This window comes from Mizuhopecten yessoensis, unplaced genomic scaffold (genome assembly GCF_002113885.1).
Source record: "Mizuhopecten yessoensis strain PY_sf001 unplaced genomic scaffold, ASM211388v2 scaffold716179, whole genome shotgun sequence".
Lineage (NCBI taxonomy): Eukaryota > Metazoa > Mollusca > Bivalvia > Pectinida > Pectinidae > Mizuhopecten > Mizuhopecten yessoensis.
In genome coordinates, this window is record NW_018479987.1 from 34,631 (window position 1) to 48,843 (window position 14,213).

General features: G+C 35.2%; 2 protein-coding genes across 3 annotated transcripts in view; one reads left to right on the top strand and one right to left on the bottom strand.

The window, feature by feature from the left end:
• The first annotated feature begins 11 nt into the window (after positions 1-11).
• Positions 12-6,736, top strand: LOC110441970 (myosin-11-like). The gene is made up of 4 exons (XM_021485297.1): positions 12-887; positions 1,173-1,247; positions 1,667-1,891; positions 3,006-6,736. Exons 1-4 carry the CDS (start codon positions 47-49, stop codon positions 3,212-3,214), a joined length of 1,350 nt encoding a protein of 449 aa, XP_021340972.1. The 5' UTR covers positions 12-46; the 3' UTR covers positions 3,215-6,736.
• A 4,121-nt stretch (positions 6,737-10,857) lies between these two features.
• Positions 10,858-14,213, bottom strand: part of LOC110441969 (bile acid-CoA:amino acid N-acyltransferase-like) — a 24,330-nt gene continuing 20,974 nt past the window's right edge. For both annotated transcript variants that reach the window (XM_021485296.1, XM_021485295.1), the window contains exon 9: positions 10,858-11,306. In XM_021485296.1, the coding sequence (XP_021340971.1) occupies positions 11,170-11,306 (137 nt within the window). In that variant the 3' untranslated portion in view covers positions 10,858-11,169. The remainder of the gene's footprint in view (positions 11,307-14,213) is intronic.

Below are 14,213 nucleotides of genomic sequence, written 5' to 3' on the forward strand. Positions count from 1 at the left end.
AGAAGTTGCTCTTGAGAGAGAGGAAGAAAGCAAGGCAAGAAATTTAATGACACTAGAAACAGAACAGGAACAACTGACAACGGATCTTAGAAAACACGAAGAAACAAAGGAACTGTTATCAAAGAATGTGAAGACGCTTGAGAAAGACAAGAAACAACTCACAGACAGAGTAGTTGCTCTTGAGAGAGAGGAAGAAAGCAAGGCAAGAAATTTAATGACACTAGAAACAGAACAGGAACAACTGACAACGGATCTTAGAAAACACGAAGAAACCAAGGAACTGTTATCAAAGAATGTAAAGACGCTCGAGAAAGACAAGAAACAACTCACAGACAGAGCAGTTGTTCTTGAGAGAGAGAAAGAAAACATGGCAAGAAATATAATGACACTAGAAACAGAACAGGAACAACTGACAACGGATCTTAGAAAACATGAAGAAACCAAGGAACTGTTATCAAATAATTTAAAGACGCTTGAAGAAGAAAAGGAAAAGCTCATAAACGGAGTAACGGCACTTAAAAGAGAAAAAGAAAACTTGATAAGAAAAATAACGACACAAGAATCAGAAATGGAACAGCTGACAAAGGATCTAAAGGAATATGAAGAAAATAAGGAACTGTTATCAAAGAATGTAAAGACGCTTGTGAAAGACAAGAAACAACTCGCAGACAGAGTGGTTGATCTTGAGAGAGAGAAAGAAAGCATGGCAAGAAATACAACGACACTAGAAACAGAAAAAACCCGACTGACTCTGGATTTTGAGACGCTTGCGGGAGAAAAGGAAAGTTTGGCCAAGAGTCTGGGGACACTCAAAGAAGAGAAAATATCAATGGAAACGAACTATGAGCTAAAGCTAACAGAACTCAGGGATTTGCAACATGAAATTCGTAAGTATAAAACATAATCTGATTCTAATATATATATGTAATTGGTGTGAAAAAATATCAGTACTTTTGTGAACGCCTTCTCGAAAAGCGATATTTTAACAAAGTGCTGCTCTTATTTTAACAACAGGTATTCATCATAGGAACCTGATCAAAGTTTAGACATCAGTTGTTTAAGACCTCTGACAACATGTACCAATATTTGAATCAATTAAGATTAATTAAGAGTCATAACTAAATAATAATATACTTATTGCAATATATATTACTTATGTTATGTATCCATAGGTTTAAAGGAGGAGGAAAACCACCAAATAAAAATGGAGATTTTAGAATTAAAGACACCCAAAAAGAAATCTATCGGTGAGTTCATTACACTTACGAACATCATACCATATGTATACGATTCCAAAACGCCTGCTGTTTTATTGGTTTAATGATGTCTTTTTGTTTGTTTGTTTGTTTTTTCTTTTGTTTCTGTAATGTTCTCTCGCAACCGTTTTGATTTTTTCTTCATTTCCTTTGTGCCTTTTCATACATTTGCATGATATAAAAATGTACTTCCAGAGTGCAAATGACCCTAAGGGCTATGAAAACATTTGTGTTTATAAAGCAAAGGACCAGTATCCGTATTGAAACATAAGGCCTAGTACGACACATATTGTATGCCTCAAAACAATGGTATAGATGCCTGCTCTTTGTTTTCTTGAGATACATGCTTAACTCTCTATTATGTTCTTGTTGTATCGACCATAAGTGATCTCTTTACCCTTCTGTCACAGTATTGGGAGTGAGATACGGCAGTTCAATCGGAAAGACAATGGTGGATATGGTTACAGGAGAACTGACGAAAGGTTTAGAGCAGATGATGGACATGACAAAGTTCGACCTGACCATTAAACTTTATCATAAAGCATCGGAAACCCCGAAAGGGCCAATGGTCGTGCTATGTTTGAACATGTCAAGGGTTGGAACAAACATGCAAAACGCTCTAGCAGGAATCGAAGGTAACACTTTATACTTCTGGGGTATAATATGATACGATGTAGACATAGCTGCCCGTCAACACAATAAGGTCATACCTGGTCACAATATAGAACGTAGGTATATGGTACGTACATGTATGTCAAGGAAACACGGAAACAAGTTAGGAAATTATGCTGATTTCTCCATACATTAGATTAACTTTATTTCATTTGGTATACAAAATTATCACATTAAATATCAATTTATATAAAAAACTATTTATTTTTACGTTATGTGTACAAATATATTTGATATGACTTTACGTAAGTTAGTTGTATAATAATCACTAGAAATTCGAAGAAATGAAACACCTTTTAGAAATTGTGTTTGTAGAAGCAGAAAGCCAAGCCAGATAACGTTAATATTTTACTTTATCATATGGTCATTCGTACATTTAGGGATAATATGTATTAAAAGAATGAAACATTCATGTCTAAAGTGATCCGAAACATATGTAGAAACAGAAAAACGGAAACTTTCCGTTCAAATTCTTTATAACGTTACTGACATACTTCATTCAGGCAACAACAGATAGTTTAACTCATTCATCCCTAAAATTTCATAATGGACTATTCAACCTTTGAATTGGAAGAGTGCAAATGTGTCTTCAGGGGTGAATGAGTTAAGCTTAAACTAGAACTTCATGTAAACCGTGGCAGTATAAGTGCGTACATTTTACCACATGTTTAATTTTATCATATGATTACATTGCTATGCAGAGAATATACTTATGCCATTTAATTTGTGTATGAACCCCTGAGATACGGCCTACTCCTAAGTCGTAAACTAATCAGAATAGGATGCTAGAGACATCCAGATAACATTCTTACGTCACAATAAGGTGGAGGTTGACTATTTTCTACTTCAATAATAATATGTTAAAGCGTATTTCTAAATATTGGCAAAATGTCTTGATCATTCGATAAAAAGTATCTTTAACTCGTATCCGTTTAACATGAGGTTTATGGGGTTGAAAAACGGATTTTTTGTTTTAACTCGTCAGAAAACTCGTTTCATTAATCGCATTTTAAATGAAAACTACTTTGGATCTGATACGATCTGGTTTCCTTACCATTATTTACATATTTTCCACAGTCAACAGTGATGTATCGGTATTGGTGCTTCACCATACTAACAAAGACAACCTTTCGTCACTGACACCTACGAGTCTTCGTGTGGGGAAAGAATTCAGAAAGCTTGGTGCTATTCTGGACATGGCCTTTAGCAGTGATGACGGGCTGTATGATTGTGACCTGAACACCACAGCCATTGACAAATTGGCAACGATTCTGAAGAAATGCTAGTGATATGTTTCGTAAGGAAAACCCAAGACGCTAAACATGCTAATCTTTTTTGATGAGTAGCTTCCCATAAAAGTTTATCTATCTGTTATTATAAATACATTACCGCGTCATTCCTCTTTCAAACTAAAGAGGGATGATCCTGTTATCCAACTGTCATAACAGTCCGTGGTCATATTTCTGTCAAATAATTAAGGACTTTGACTTAAAAATGTTTCCTCTGTCGCTTATTATGCGTTGTTATTCTTATCGATGACGACAGATACTCCGAATATACCGGAAGTGGAACATCAAACCATAGATAGAGCAGAGACGTATATATTTCATGTAATATATACGTCTCTGGATAGAGGGAGCGTCTAGAAATACAAGTAACAGAAATATTAACACTGTTCTCTAGATAATATTACTCGTTTTGAAATCTTTAGGAATGTCTTGATGCCGTCAAACATTCTCGTCAGAAAAAACCCTGTTATTTTACTGTATTCTCTTTAGCTTTTCCTTTAAAAATGTCGAAATGTTTAACGAAACAATATCCGATGGATAATTTCTAAAAGAATCTCATATAAGTTCCCTCTCCATCAGAGTTTTATGATAAAGTCGTTAGCTTTATTATGATAGTTATCCGTAATATACCTCTTTCGGGATCCGTCTTTTAGTACATTTAAGGTATATTACTCAAGCGTTTCGCCATTAAGGCAACTGGTTATGCATGTCCAGCTGGCATTTTATGTAAACACTTCTCTTTTTTTCCGCAGAAAATGTATAAAAAGAAGGTCAAAACCTCCAACGCTATAACCGACTCCGGTTTCAACAGATGGATTGTATAGGCTGTTATTATCACATATCATCAGGTTCGTTATCAATTGTTTACCTGTTGTGTACATCCGTCAACAGAAAGTGTGTATAGTCTGTGATTGTCACATATCATCAGGTTCGTTAGTTGTTTACCTGTTGTGTACACCTGGAATACAATTCATAAACTACCCGCGACATTTATCGGAGATATGTGGGAGGACTTGCTGTAGCATATGTAAAGTAGCTAAAATAAAATAACTTCTACACCAAAATATATCTAATCATCTATAATCAAATACGTGATATGTGTGATACTGTCAGATTAATTGATCTTTTTAAAACGAACAATTGCTAGTTGGTAGTTCAGTTGTGTCGGATGAAAAATATCTAATCGAGAATTTTAATGTTAAAGAGTAGTTTAAATGAGTAGTATTGATGTCATATGTAACTGTGTCTTCTACATAAGTAATTTTAGTCTCTGTATATAAGTAACGTGCTGTATAGTAAATATGTAGCGTATTAGTCTCTGTATATAGTAGAATAGTAACAAATTAATCTATGTAAAGTACAGTAGTAAGAGATCAGTCCTTGTACATAGTTTAGTAGTAACAGATTAATCTGTGTATAGTAGTTACATATTTGTCTGTGTAGTATAAAGTAGGAAAACGTTAGCCTCTGTACATAGTATAAAAGTAACAGATTAGCATGTGTATATAATAATAGTGACATATTAGTCTGTGTATAGTATGGTAGTAACATATTAGTCGGTGTATAGTATGGTAGTAACATGTTCGTATGTGTATAGTATAGTAGTAACATATTAGTATGTATAATATAGTAGTAACATTTTAGTCTGTGTATAATATAGTAGTAACATGTTAGTCTGTGTATAGTATAGTAGTAACATATCAGTATGTGTATAGTATAGTAGTAACATGTTAGTCTGTGTATAGTATAGTAGTAACATATTAGTCTGTGTATAGTATAGTAGTAACATGTTAGTCTGTGTATAGTATAGTAGTAACATGTTAGTCTGTATGATATAGTAGTAACATGTTAGTCTGTGTAAAGTATAGTAGCAACATGTTAGTCTGTGTATAGTATAGTAGTAACATATTATTCTTCCCCTCAATAAATTCACACCACAATTATTGATTGTATATATTGAAACATAAAACCACCGGAAGTACAAGGGAAGCAGGCGTTGAGAGAAAAGGCAAAACATTGTCTTAAAATGTTTTAAAACTGATATATTTGCAAATACAAGGTTTAAGTGATGTGAAGTATTTACCGAAGTCATTGTAAACTTTCAAGGCGATATTAAGTCTTAATTGAAAACAATAACATACATGTATAACTTTTCAACTAGGCTATTTATTTTACTTGAGGTAATTGTATAGGACGAATGGATGACTTTACGTGTAATTTTCTTGCTTTGTTAATGTTAGTTATGTTTTTTATGATTAAAACAATTTTATTTATATATGTTATATATAGCTCAAGCTTAATTAATGTTTGTGAATGTTTTATAAAATAACCGGATCGCTTGTCTCTGTCTTTATAGTATTTTTTACATACGCTTCATTGATGCTTTTCAATGTTTTAAATATCATGTGTATGTATCCGTCTATTAAAAGCAGTTTTTCTTTACCTACCCTAATTTAATTTTAATTTTATAATACATCTTAAACGTAATAAAGGCAGTGCATGGCTGTCACTAGTTTTATGTTCTATATGCCTATTTATACGTGTAATAAAAACATAGATTTTTTCTGCGTGTATTTTCACATTGTTTTTCGACCATAAAGACTGCATAATTTAAGGCCACCATACACAAAAACTCACAGTTCGTTATTATAAGTGTGAATTAGGAGGAATATATTGTATTTAGTTAAACTAAATCATAAGTTTTCAAACAAATCATACATGAAAATATATCTCACTCTCCTATCACACATATTGCAACACAATAACGGCTATGAGCGTCGGAATTATTTTCCTTGCACCAAATTGACCAACAACAGAGGTTTCCTTTGATACTCAAGAACTGGAGTTATTCAAAGTTCCATTTTGATCATATATGAAATTATAACATATTAAACATTAATTAGTATCTTTTATTCCTTTTTTATTAATATACTTTTGATATTAAACACAAACTAAATAAAATTATTTAATAAGGTACGCGTAAGATCAGCGTGTCATTTTTTCAAAACGTTTTCAACAATCTATTTTTAAAACTTTTGAATCAAAATATTTTCTCATCTCTTTTTTCATATACTCGTGTAATTATAAATATTCACTGTATTATTTGGGTTCAAGAGCTGCCCTTGGCCTTGACGATGTAACGTGCATATTTGGGACTATATCTTGCTCATTTTTTCGTTTTTTTTAACCTTGAATATCAATACATTTAAAGTAACATTGCTGTACATGTATATCTTCGTCCATCATTTTACAACATGATATTTTCAGTTTACAGTAAAAATGTGTGCTTTTTTTTGGGATTTCTTGAGTTATAATGTTATTCTTCAACATTATTGCACTATCTTTTTAGTCATATATTTCTTTTGTTTTGATATATAAATTTGAATTGTGATTTTGGTTTTACACTGTATTTACATAGTTCTATTTTTTACTAGTTTTACTGGGTTTCCGTCATCCTCGATATCCAGGGGTTATGCTCACTTTCGCTCTCTGCATCCCTGAAATATGTCAGGCTCGGTGTGCGCCACCTTGTTGATGAGACAAGAAGACTAGTTCGATCATTTGATGTACATTAAAAGAATCTAACGGTCACGTAACGGTAAAACTTGACAGGCTTTGAAGTCGGGCGTCTCTCCTTTGTAATCTTCAAAGGACAGGTATCAGCGTAGCGATTGGTTAGTTGTTTTTACCCGAGACCAATCAGACAGCTATCTTCGTGCATTCAATTTTGCTATGACATAGTGAACGAAAGTGAGCGTAACCCCTGAATATCGAGGATGGGTCTATGTCTGCTACGGTGTTACTTCGTTTATTTTTTGGATGTCTTATTTTCATTCCCATTCCTTCATCGTGTTGTCGAGTTTTACGATATGTTTTGAACCTAGACATTTTAGGTAAACATTTTCTTCCGTAAATAAATAGAAAACGGAAAATTTCATGTTAAATTACGGTTTCCGAGAAGAGTTTTGAATATGTCGTGTTTATTTATAGTATTCATTGGAGAACTATCCATGACGTAGAAAAAGTTGACTTTGTAGAATTAGAAAATATGGGAAATAAATATAAAGGTTGCGATTGAAATCATATTCATTGTAGTTAATTTATTTAGCATATGTTTGAAAATAAATTGCATTCAGTGATCCCTTCAATGATTCCTGACCGATAACATCCTTTTGAACTTCGTTAATTTCCCCCTCCAATACAAACTTTATTAACCTCTATTGTAAAAATAAACCCATATTCATTAAAGTTCAATAGAAATGGTTCCATATTCTGTTTTTAAAATGAAAAATTCCACTCATTTCCTTGTAATTATTCGTGTTGTCCAGACGTTTAAACGACTGTTCTTTTTTTCCAATATGCGTTCAAAATTTTGCAGTGTCTGTTTTTTTGTGGTTTTTTTTAGTATAAATAAGTCTAAACCCATTTTATAAAGTTGTTAATCATTCAAATCTTTCTCCATATTCTGTTTTTCTATAAGAAAGATGCCAGCTGGTTGTGATTTTTGTAGATTGTTAATTATCAAAATAGCGTGTTTAGTTATAACATGTAAAGTTTAAAATTTACACTCGATACTAATATTCCTTTATATGCAGAAATGAAACAGTCACAAATGCAATACACAAATGCTTAACACATAATTTGGTCATAAACATTGACAGTCTAGAAAGTGGAAGTTTGTGTCTGCATAGACGAACTTGTGTACCATGTAACAGTTTGAAATCTTGTGATGTGAATTCATGTGTATTTGATCTGATGTATCGATAACGCTTACCGATGTATATTAACCCTAGGAATGCCTTTTGCCTTAAATATATAATAAGCGTTTTTATATAGATCTTTGCTTTGTCTCAAATGTATAATAAGCGTTTCTATATACATTGTAGATCTTTGCATGTAGATTACTGGGTGCCTTTTAGTCCCGATCTTGTATTTGCTTGTACAGGTATATCCGTCCTAATGGAGGCGGCAGTAATAAATCATTCGCAAAAAATTCTCGGCGGTTTGTTTGTTGTATGATTGTTACAATAAATACTCATATATCAAGAGGACCAATGGGCCTGCATCGCTCACCCGATATTAATCTCACACTTGTAATCTTAAAGAGGACTAAAATACAGCTACAGGCAGAATATCAGTGTTTGATTCATAAGAACCTATTAAAAGATTTAAACATATGACGCCTGTGACCTTATATGTCGAACAAGGTCGTTCATTTGCACAAACGTGGTAGACCTTCATCCCAGCATACTACAGGCCCAATTTAAGCACCCTGGGACTTTTGGTTTTTTAAAAGAAGTTGTTTGAAGATTTTAAGACAATTGACCCTTTTGACCTTGAAAGTGGGTCAAAGTCATTTATTTGAACATGCTTGGTAGCCCTTCATCCCAGCATGACACAGTTCAAATATCAAGACCCTGGAACTCTCGGTTATTGAGAAGAAGTTGTTTGAAGATTTTAAGACATTTGTCCCCTGCGACCTTGAAAGTTGGTCAAGGTCATTCATTTGAACAAGCTTGTTAGCCCTTCATCCAAACATGATACAGGCCAAATATCAAGACCCAGGGCCTTTTGGTTTTTGAGATGAAGTTGTTTGAAGATTTTAAGACATTTGACCCCTGCGACCTTGAAAGTTGGTCAAAGTCATTCATCCCAGCACGCTACAGGCCCTTCGGGCCAGGTGAGCTAAAAAGTGTGTTGAGTCTGGTATCACCGTGAACGTGGAGGCAATTTCGGATGTATGACACATTTCCTGTCAATCGTCTTAAAGCATCTATCCATTATTTGAATGCAACGACAGAACATTGGTGAGAACACTGAATATGGTCTTTATGTTGTATTATAGCCCAGACTTAAATTTGTGATGTTGAATCCACCCGACAAAATAGTTTACAGTCACATTGTTAAAGTGATTCCATTAAGCATGATCATATTGTCACACGTTAGAAAATAGGTAAGCGTATAGGTAACTGAGAACCTGAAGTGCAGAAGGCGTTATGAAATAGGAACTATTGCAACCGGTACAACAGATACATTATAGTCTCATCAGTGTCCTTAAATAAGAAAACAAGAAAAAAACCAGTTAAGCATGGTCAGACACATTAAATGTTTTAAAATTAGTCACCTCATGAATTCATGCAACAGCATACAGAGGCTGTGTATCCCACTGTTACTGCAGTGTGGTAGAGTTAAAAAGGTTAACATACATGATGTGCGACTATGACAATAGAAAGTTACGAAAGCATGCAAAACATAGAACGTGTTTACATCATACCCACTTTTATCACCAGCAGGCCAAGGGATATACTACAGCTGTTATCACACAACATAACACAATTGATGTACAACAGCATAATACTAAAAGATGATAAAAAGCATTGACATACATGTATTACGATACCTGTGAGAGTGTTAGGATCATACAAACACCACCCAGTGGCGTTGCATAAATGTATGCTTGCATGCTTAAGCATACACTAAAATTTTCAAGATGATTTTTTTTAATCAGATATTTTTATTCATTTCTATTTTTATCATTGATATGGACCGTCCCAATCATAAAAAGGAAAGTAAAAGTAATGAAAAAAGCTACTTGAAAATTTTAGACTGATAAAAAAGTGCTGCTATGTTATGTCTATAAACATTGAACAATCTCGAAGGTTTACGTAAAACAAAAACTACTTATTGAAGTACAAAATTCAATATTATGTCAAGTAAATGTTATGTAAAATGTTGGGTTTTACTTGTAATAATCAGACTAAAAGGAGTTCCCAGAATACGCGAGATTGCTTCTAGGTCCTAGTAGAATCCCCCCTCCCCCTCCTCGGGTGCTGAACCCTTACTCCAACAATGTTAGAGGTTTTACGCGGCGAAAAACGTTTGACAGGCGCGTCGCAGTCGGCAAAATCATATCCGATAGAAAAAAGACCGACCAGCGGCCTCTCATGTTATAGTAGCCGAGCAGCTGAGTAGCTGAACCCTATGTAAGCACTGAACCCTATGTAAGCACTGAACCCTATGTAAGCATACACTTCGAAAAATGATTTACTACGTCACTGGCACCACATCGTGTGTTCGTGATGTTCACACTCTAATACACGTGTATGATGGTGTAGGATAGTACATGTTAATATATATATCAATCGATTAAGAATTAGGAATCCCTTTGGAATACATTTTTGTTTACTAGGTACTTCTAACAACAGTAAGCTCTCACATAACAGTCAGTGGAAATAACTTTGAACCATTGTATTCAACCGGATGATCATGGGGGACAACAAATATTCATAAACCATGGGAAACCTTCATTTGAAATACGAGAAATACCTGTCCAGGTTCTTTTTGAGAAACAAAAATTGTGTAAGGACGGATGGAATGACCATGGATGAAATGTGATCATCTTAAAAGCTAAAAATCGTTTATCTATCTGAATTTGCAATACTTGCTGTCAAACGGTACTCTTTCTCCTTCCATACTACATATTCGTGGAATTTGTCTTGACACATTTCTACATAGCTACAACGTAAGTGAAACTGTTGTGACAATGTTACACTTGAATTCCTGGAGGTTACAGCCACTACGACTTCTCATAATAACAAGAATATAACTAGGTTGGTGATGAGAACAAAGCACGACATTCAGAGTAAATTGATTTATTACAAGGTCACATACATCAAAAGTATGAAACCACATTATTTCTCTGACGTGAATGTCGCAGACACTTTTGTTTGACATTTTAAATTGTGAAATAACTAGAGCACTTCATTGGGTAGGATGTAGTTGTGGTCCTCCTTCTGTTCTACAACTGAAGGTCACTTGTTACTTGTTCCATTCCATACTAGCCGTGAATGTTGGAGATGTTTGATGGAACAATTCCTTAGTTATTCTGACAATGAACCACATAATGTAAACTATAACACAGCATAAGAACATGTTTTTATTTCTACGTTGAGCTATAGCAGACTTTTAATCCCTTCTTTTCTATGTCCTTCACGTAAATGTTTATTGAGGAAATGGAGAATTCGTCTCCAGGAGTCTTCTTGTGCATAAGCATGGTCCACAGGATTGCCTCCCCAAACCAAATTGGTCCCTACAATGATAATATAACACAGGTAACAGTAACAAATATTCATGAATGATATACAATTAACAAGTATGGCTATTTTTTAACTAAGTTGTTGTTTCAGTAAGTTTTAGGTACAAAATCAAGTTTCCACTTAGAATTAAAACTTGTGAAAGGACTTTGAAACATAAGTCTATCAAAGAAGTGACAATGTGGATTTTTAGGACACCTGAGACAAAGTCTCAAGTGACCTATTGCGATCGCCTTTTGTCCGGCGTCGTGCGTCCGTAAACAATTTACATTTTCGACTCCTTCTCAAAAACCCCTGAACCAATTTCAATGAAATGTTGCAGAAACCTTCCATGGCCAAAGTTCAACTAAAATTGTGAATTATATGGTCCCAGGCCCCCAGGGGCCAGAGAGGCGGGGCCAAAAAGGGTAAAATTGACTAAAATTTCAAAAATCTTCTTCTCAAGATCCAGATATGTTAGAATCAAATACTCTTCATAGATGGAAGGGTCTTAAGGTGCTTTACTAAAATTGTGAATTTCTTGACCCTGGGGTATCACGTTTCCTCCTGGGGAGGGTGTAAACTTTAATATAGTTTGTAAAGGAAAATCACATTTTGGACCAACATTTGTTTAATTGCCATTGGAAGTAATTCAATTTAGGTTAGCATTATCAGTATTGGGTAGCAGTTTGATAGTATGCACATATCAGCCCTGACTGACCCCCAGGGGCTGATGGGTGGGGCCAAAAAGGGTTGAATTGATTGAAATTTCAAAATCTTCTTCTCAAGATCCAGATATGTTAGAATCAAATACTCTGCATAGATGGAAGGGTCTTAAGGTGCTCTACCAAAATTGTGAATTTCATAACCATGGGGTCTCACGTTTACCCCTGGGGAAGAGGGGGGTGGGGGGCAAAATTTGTTATGGTTTATAATGGCAGATTTTGAGCCATCCCTACCCCCAAGGGCTGTAGGGTGGGGCCCAATGGAGTCTGTGTGCTAAAATAAAATTTCTTCATTTTCCTAGCTTAGAATCAGAGGTGCTAGTTTCAAAAACTTTTCAGTCTTAAATCTGCATGCTAGATATTGAATAAGGTGGTTTTATTGTTTTTTGTCACTTTGAATAATATTTCTGTTCCATGTTAAAAACAAAAATCAACTCTCTGTATAGATATATCAGGTGACCGTTAAGGCCCATGGACCTCTTGTTCTGTGGATACAACTTTCAGTGCTACATACTCAAAATACTATGAATGATAAGTAGGTAGTGTGACCTTCTCACAGTCTGTTACCTATCTAAAAAGACAAAAGCTATGTAGGCCACATGATGAACCCTCCCCACCTAAATTTGATATGGTGCTGTGTCTTTGTTTTTGATTCTGAAGGTTTAACGTCTGCTATTACGGCCTTTCGACGAGAACAGATAGGAAAGGAAAATAGAAGGGACATAGTATGTAGAGAAAGGAGAGAAGAGGAGAGAGCAGAGGTGGAGGAGATATATAAGTTGTCTGTCCTATAAACCTACAAGGGGGATAGTATAATTTTGCGTGACGACTCCTGGGTCGAAAAATGGTTACCTAACGTTGATCTATAGCGCATCAAGATGTTGTGCACGGTTAGAGAAGAGCGAAGGGATGGCACCCCAAGGAAAACCCTGAAACCAGCCAAGTCGGTTTAGCCCTAGCTAGGATTAACTTGATTAAATCTGATTTTTGAAGCCCGTCTAAAATTCTAATAAATACACCTAAACCTTATCATAAGTCTAAAAAATCCTAACCTCTGGGTCGGCATTACCACGCCTACTCTTCTTCGACAATACTCAGAGGGATCTTTTGGGTGCGATGTGGACAGTCTCACACGGGACACCATTTTAAGTCCCATCCGACGGACTGTGTGCACGTGATTAATGGTTAGTAATGTGCGGCGCTTGGTCTTAAACCTCCATATAAAATGCAATGTATCAGCCTATATAAAATACGAGTAGAACACTGCAGTTATAGATGACTGTGACTGTGGGGCCTATGTAAATTAAGAAGCTTGTAGGTGACAAGTTAGATATCGACTAACTCGTACACACCTGAAATTTCATAATGAACTACACTACACTATATCAACCTTTAAGTTGGACGAGTTCACATGTGTCTTCAGGGGTGAATGAGTTAATAAATCGTCTGTAGTAGGAGCGGATAGTGTTGGACACTAATGTACAGTTTGTTGTAGATGACAGTGTCTGTACTAAACAGAAACAGATCATGATCAGCATGGGCCCCAACCATGTGCCTAACCATAGTCCCCATAGACTTTTTTTAGTAACAGTGATCTAACCCTTAGAAGCCTTTCGAACCCCTATTGGGTATCTATATAATAAAGTGTATCAATGTCAAATTTCAAAATGATTAGTCTCTCCCCATGGTCAATTTTTAGTAACAGAAGGGCCCTAATATATCTGTTATTAGTGATATTTTATAGTATACACTAAATCTGTCATAGGTACCCACCTACACAGCATTCTATTATAGGAGGCACGGCAGTGTGGGGAGAAAGGTGGTATAAATGATATAGTGTAGTACACACTTAGTCTGTTATAGGTACTCACCTAACAGTTTGTTATAGGAGGCACGGCAGTGTGGGGAGAAGGGTGGTATAAATGATATAGTGTAGCACACACTATAAGTCTGTTATAGGTACTCACCTAACTGTTTGATATAGGAGGCAGAGCAGTGTGGGGAGAAAGGTGGTATTAGTTATATTGTGTAGTACACACTATAAGTCTGTTATAGGTACTCACCTAACTGTTTGATATAGGAGGCAGAGCAGTGTGGGGAGAAAGGTGGTATTAGTTATATTGTGTAGTACACACTATAAGTCTGTTATAGGTACTCACCTAACTGTTTGATATAGGAGGCAGAGCAGTGTGGGGAGAA

What these genes read in the sequence shown, in the direction of transcription:
- LOC110441970 (XM_021485297.1), top strand. Translation starts at nt 47, where the DNA reads ATGACACTAGAAACAGAACAGGAACAACTGACAACGGATCTTAGAAAA. An exon ending in GGATTTGCAACATGAAATTC is followed by an intron (nt 888 to 1,172) that starts GTAAGTATAAAA and finishes ATGTATCCATAG; the next exon opens with GTTTAAAGGAGGAGGAAAAC. An exon ending in CGCTCTAGCAGGAATCGAAG is followed by an intron (nt 1,892 to 3,005) that starts GTAACACTTTAT and finishes TATTTTCCACAG; the next exon opens with TCAACAGTGATGTATCGGTA.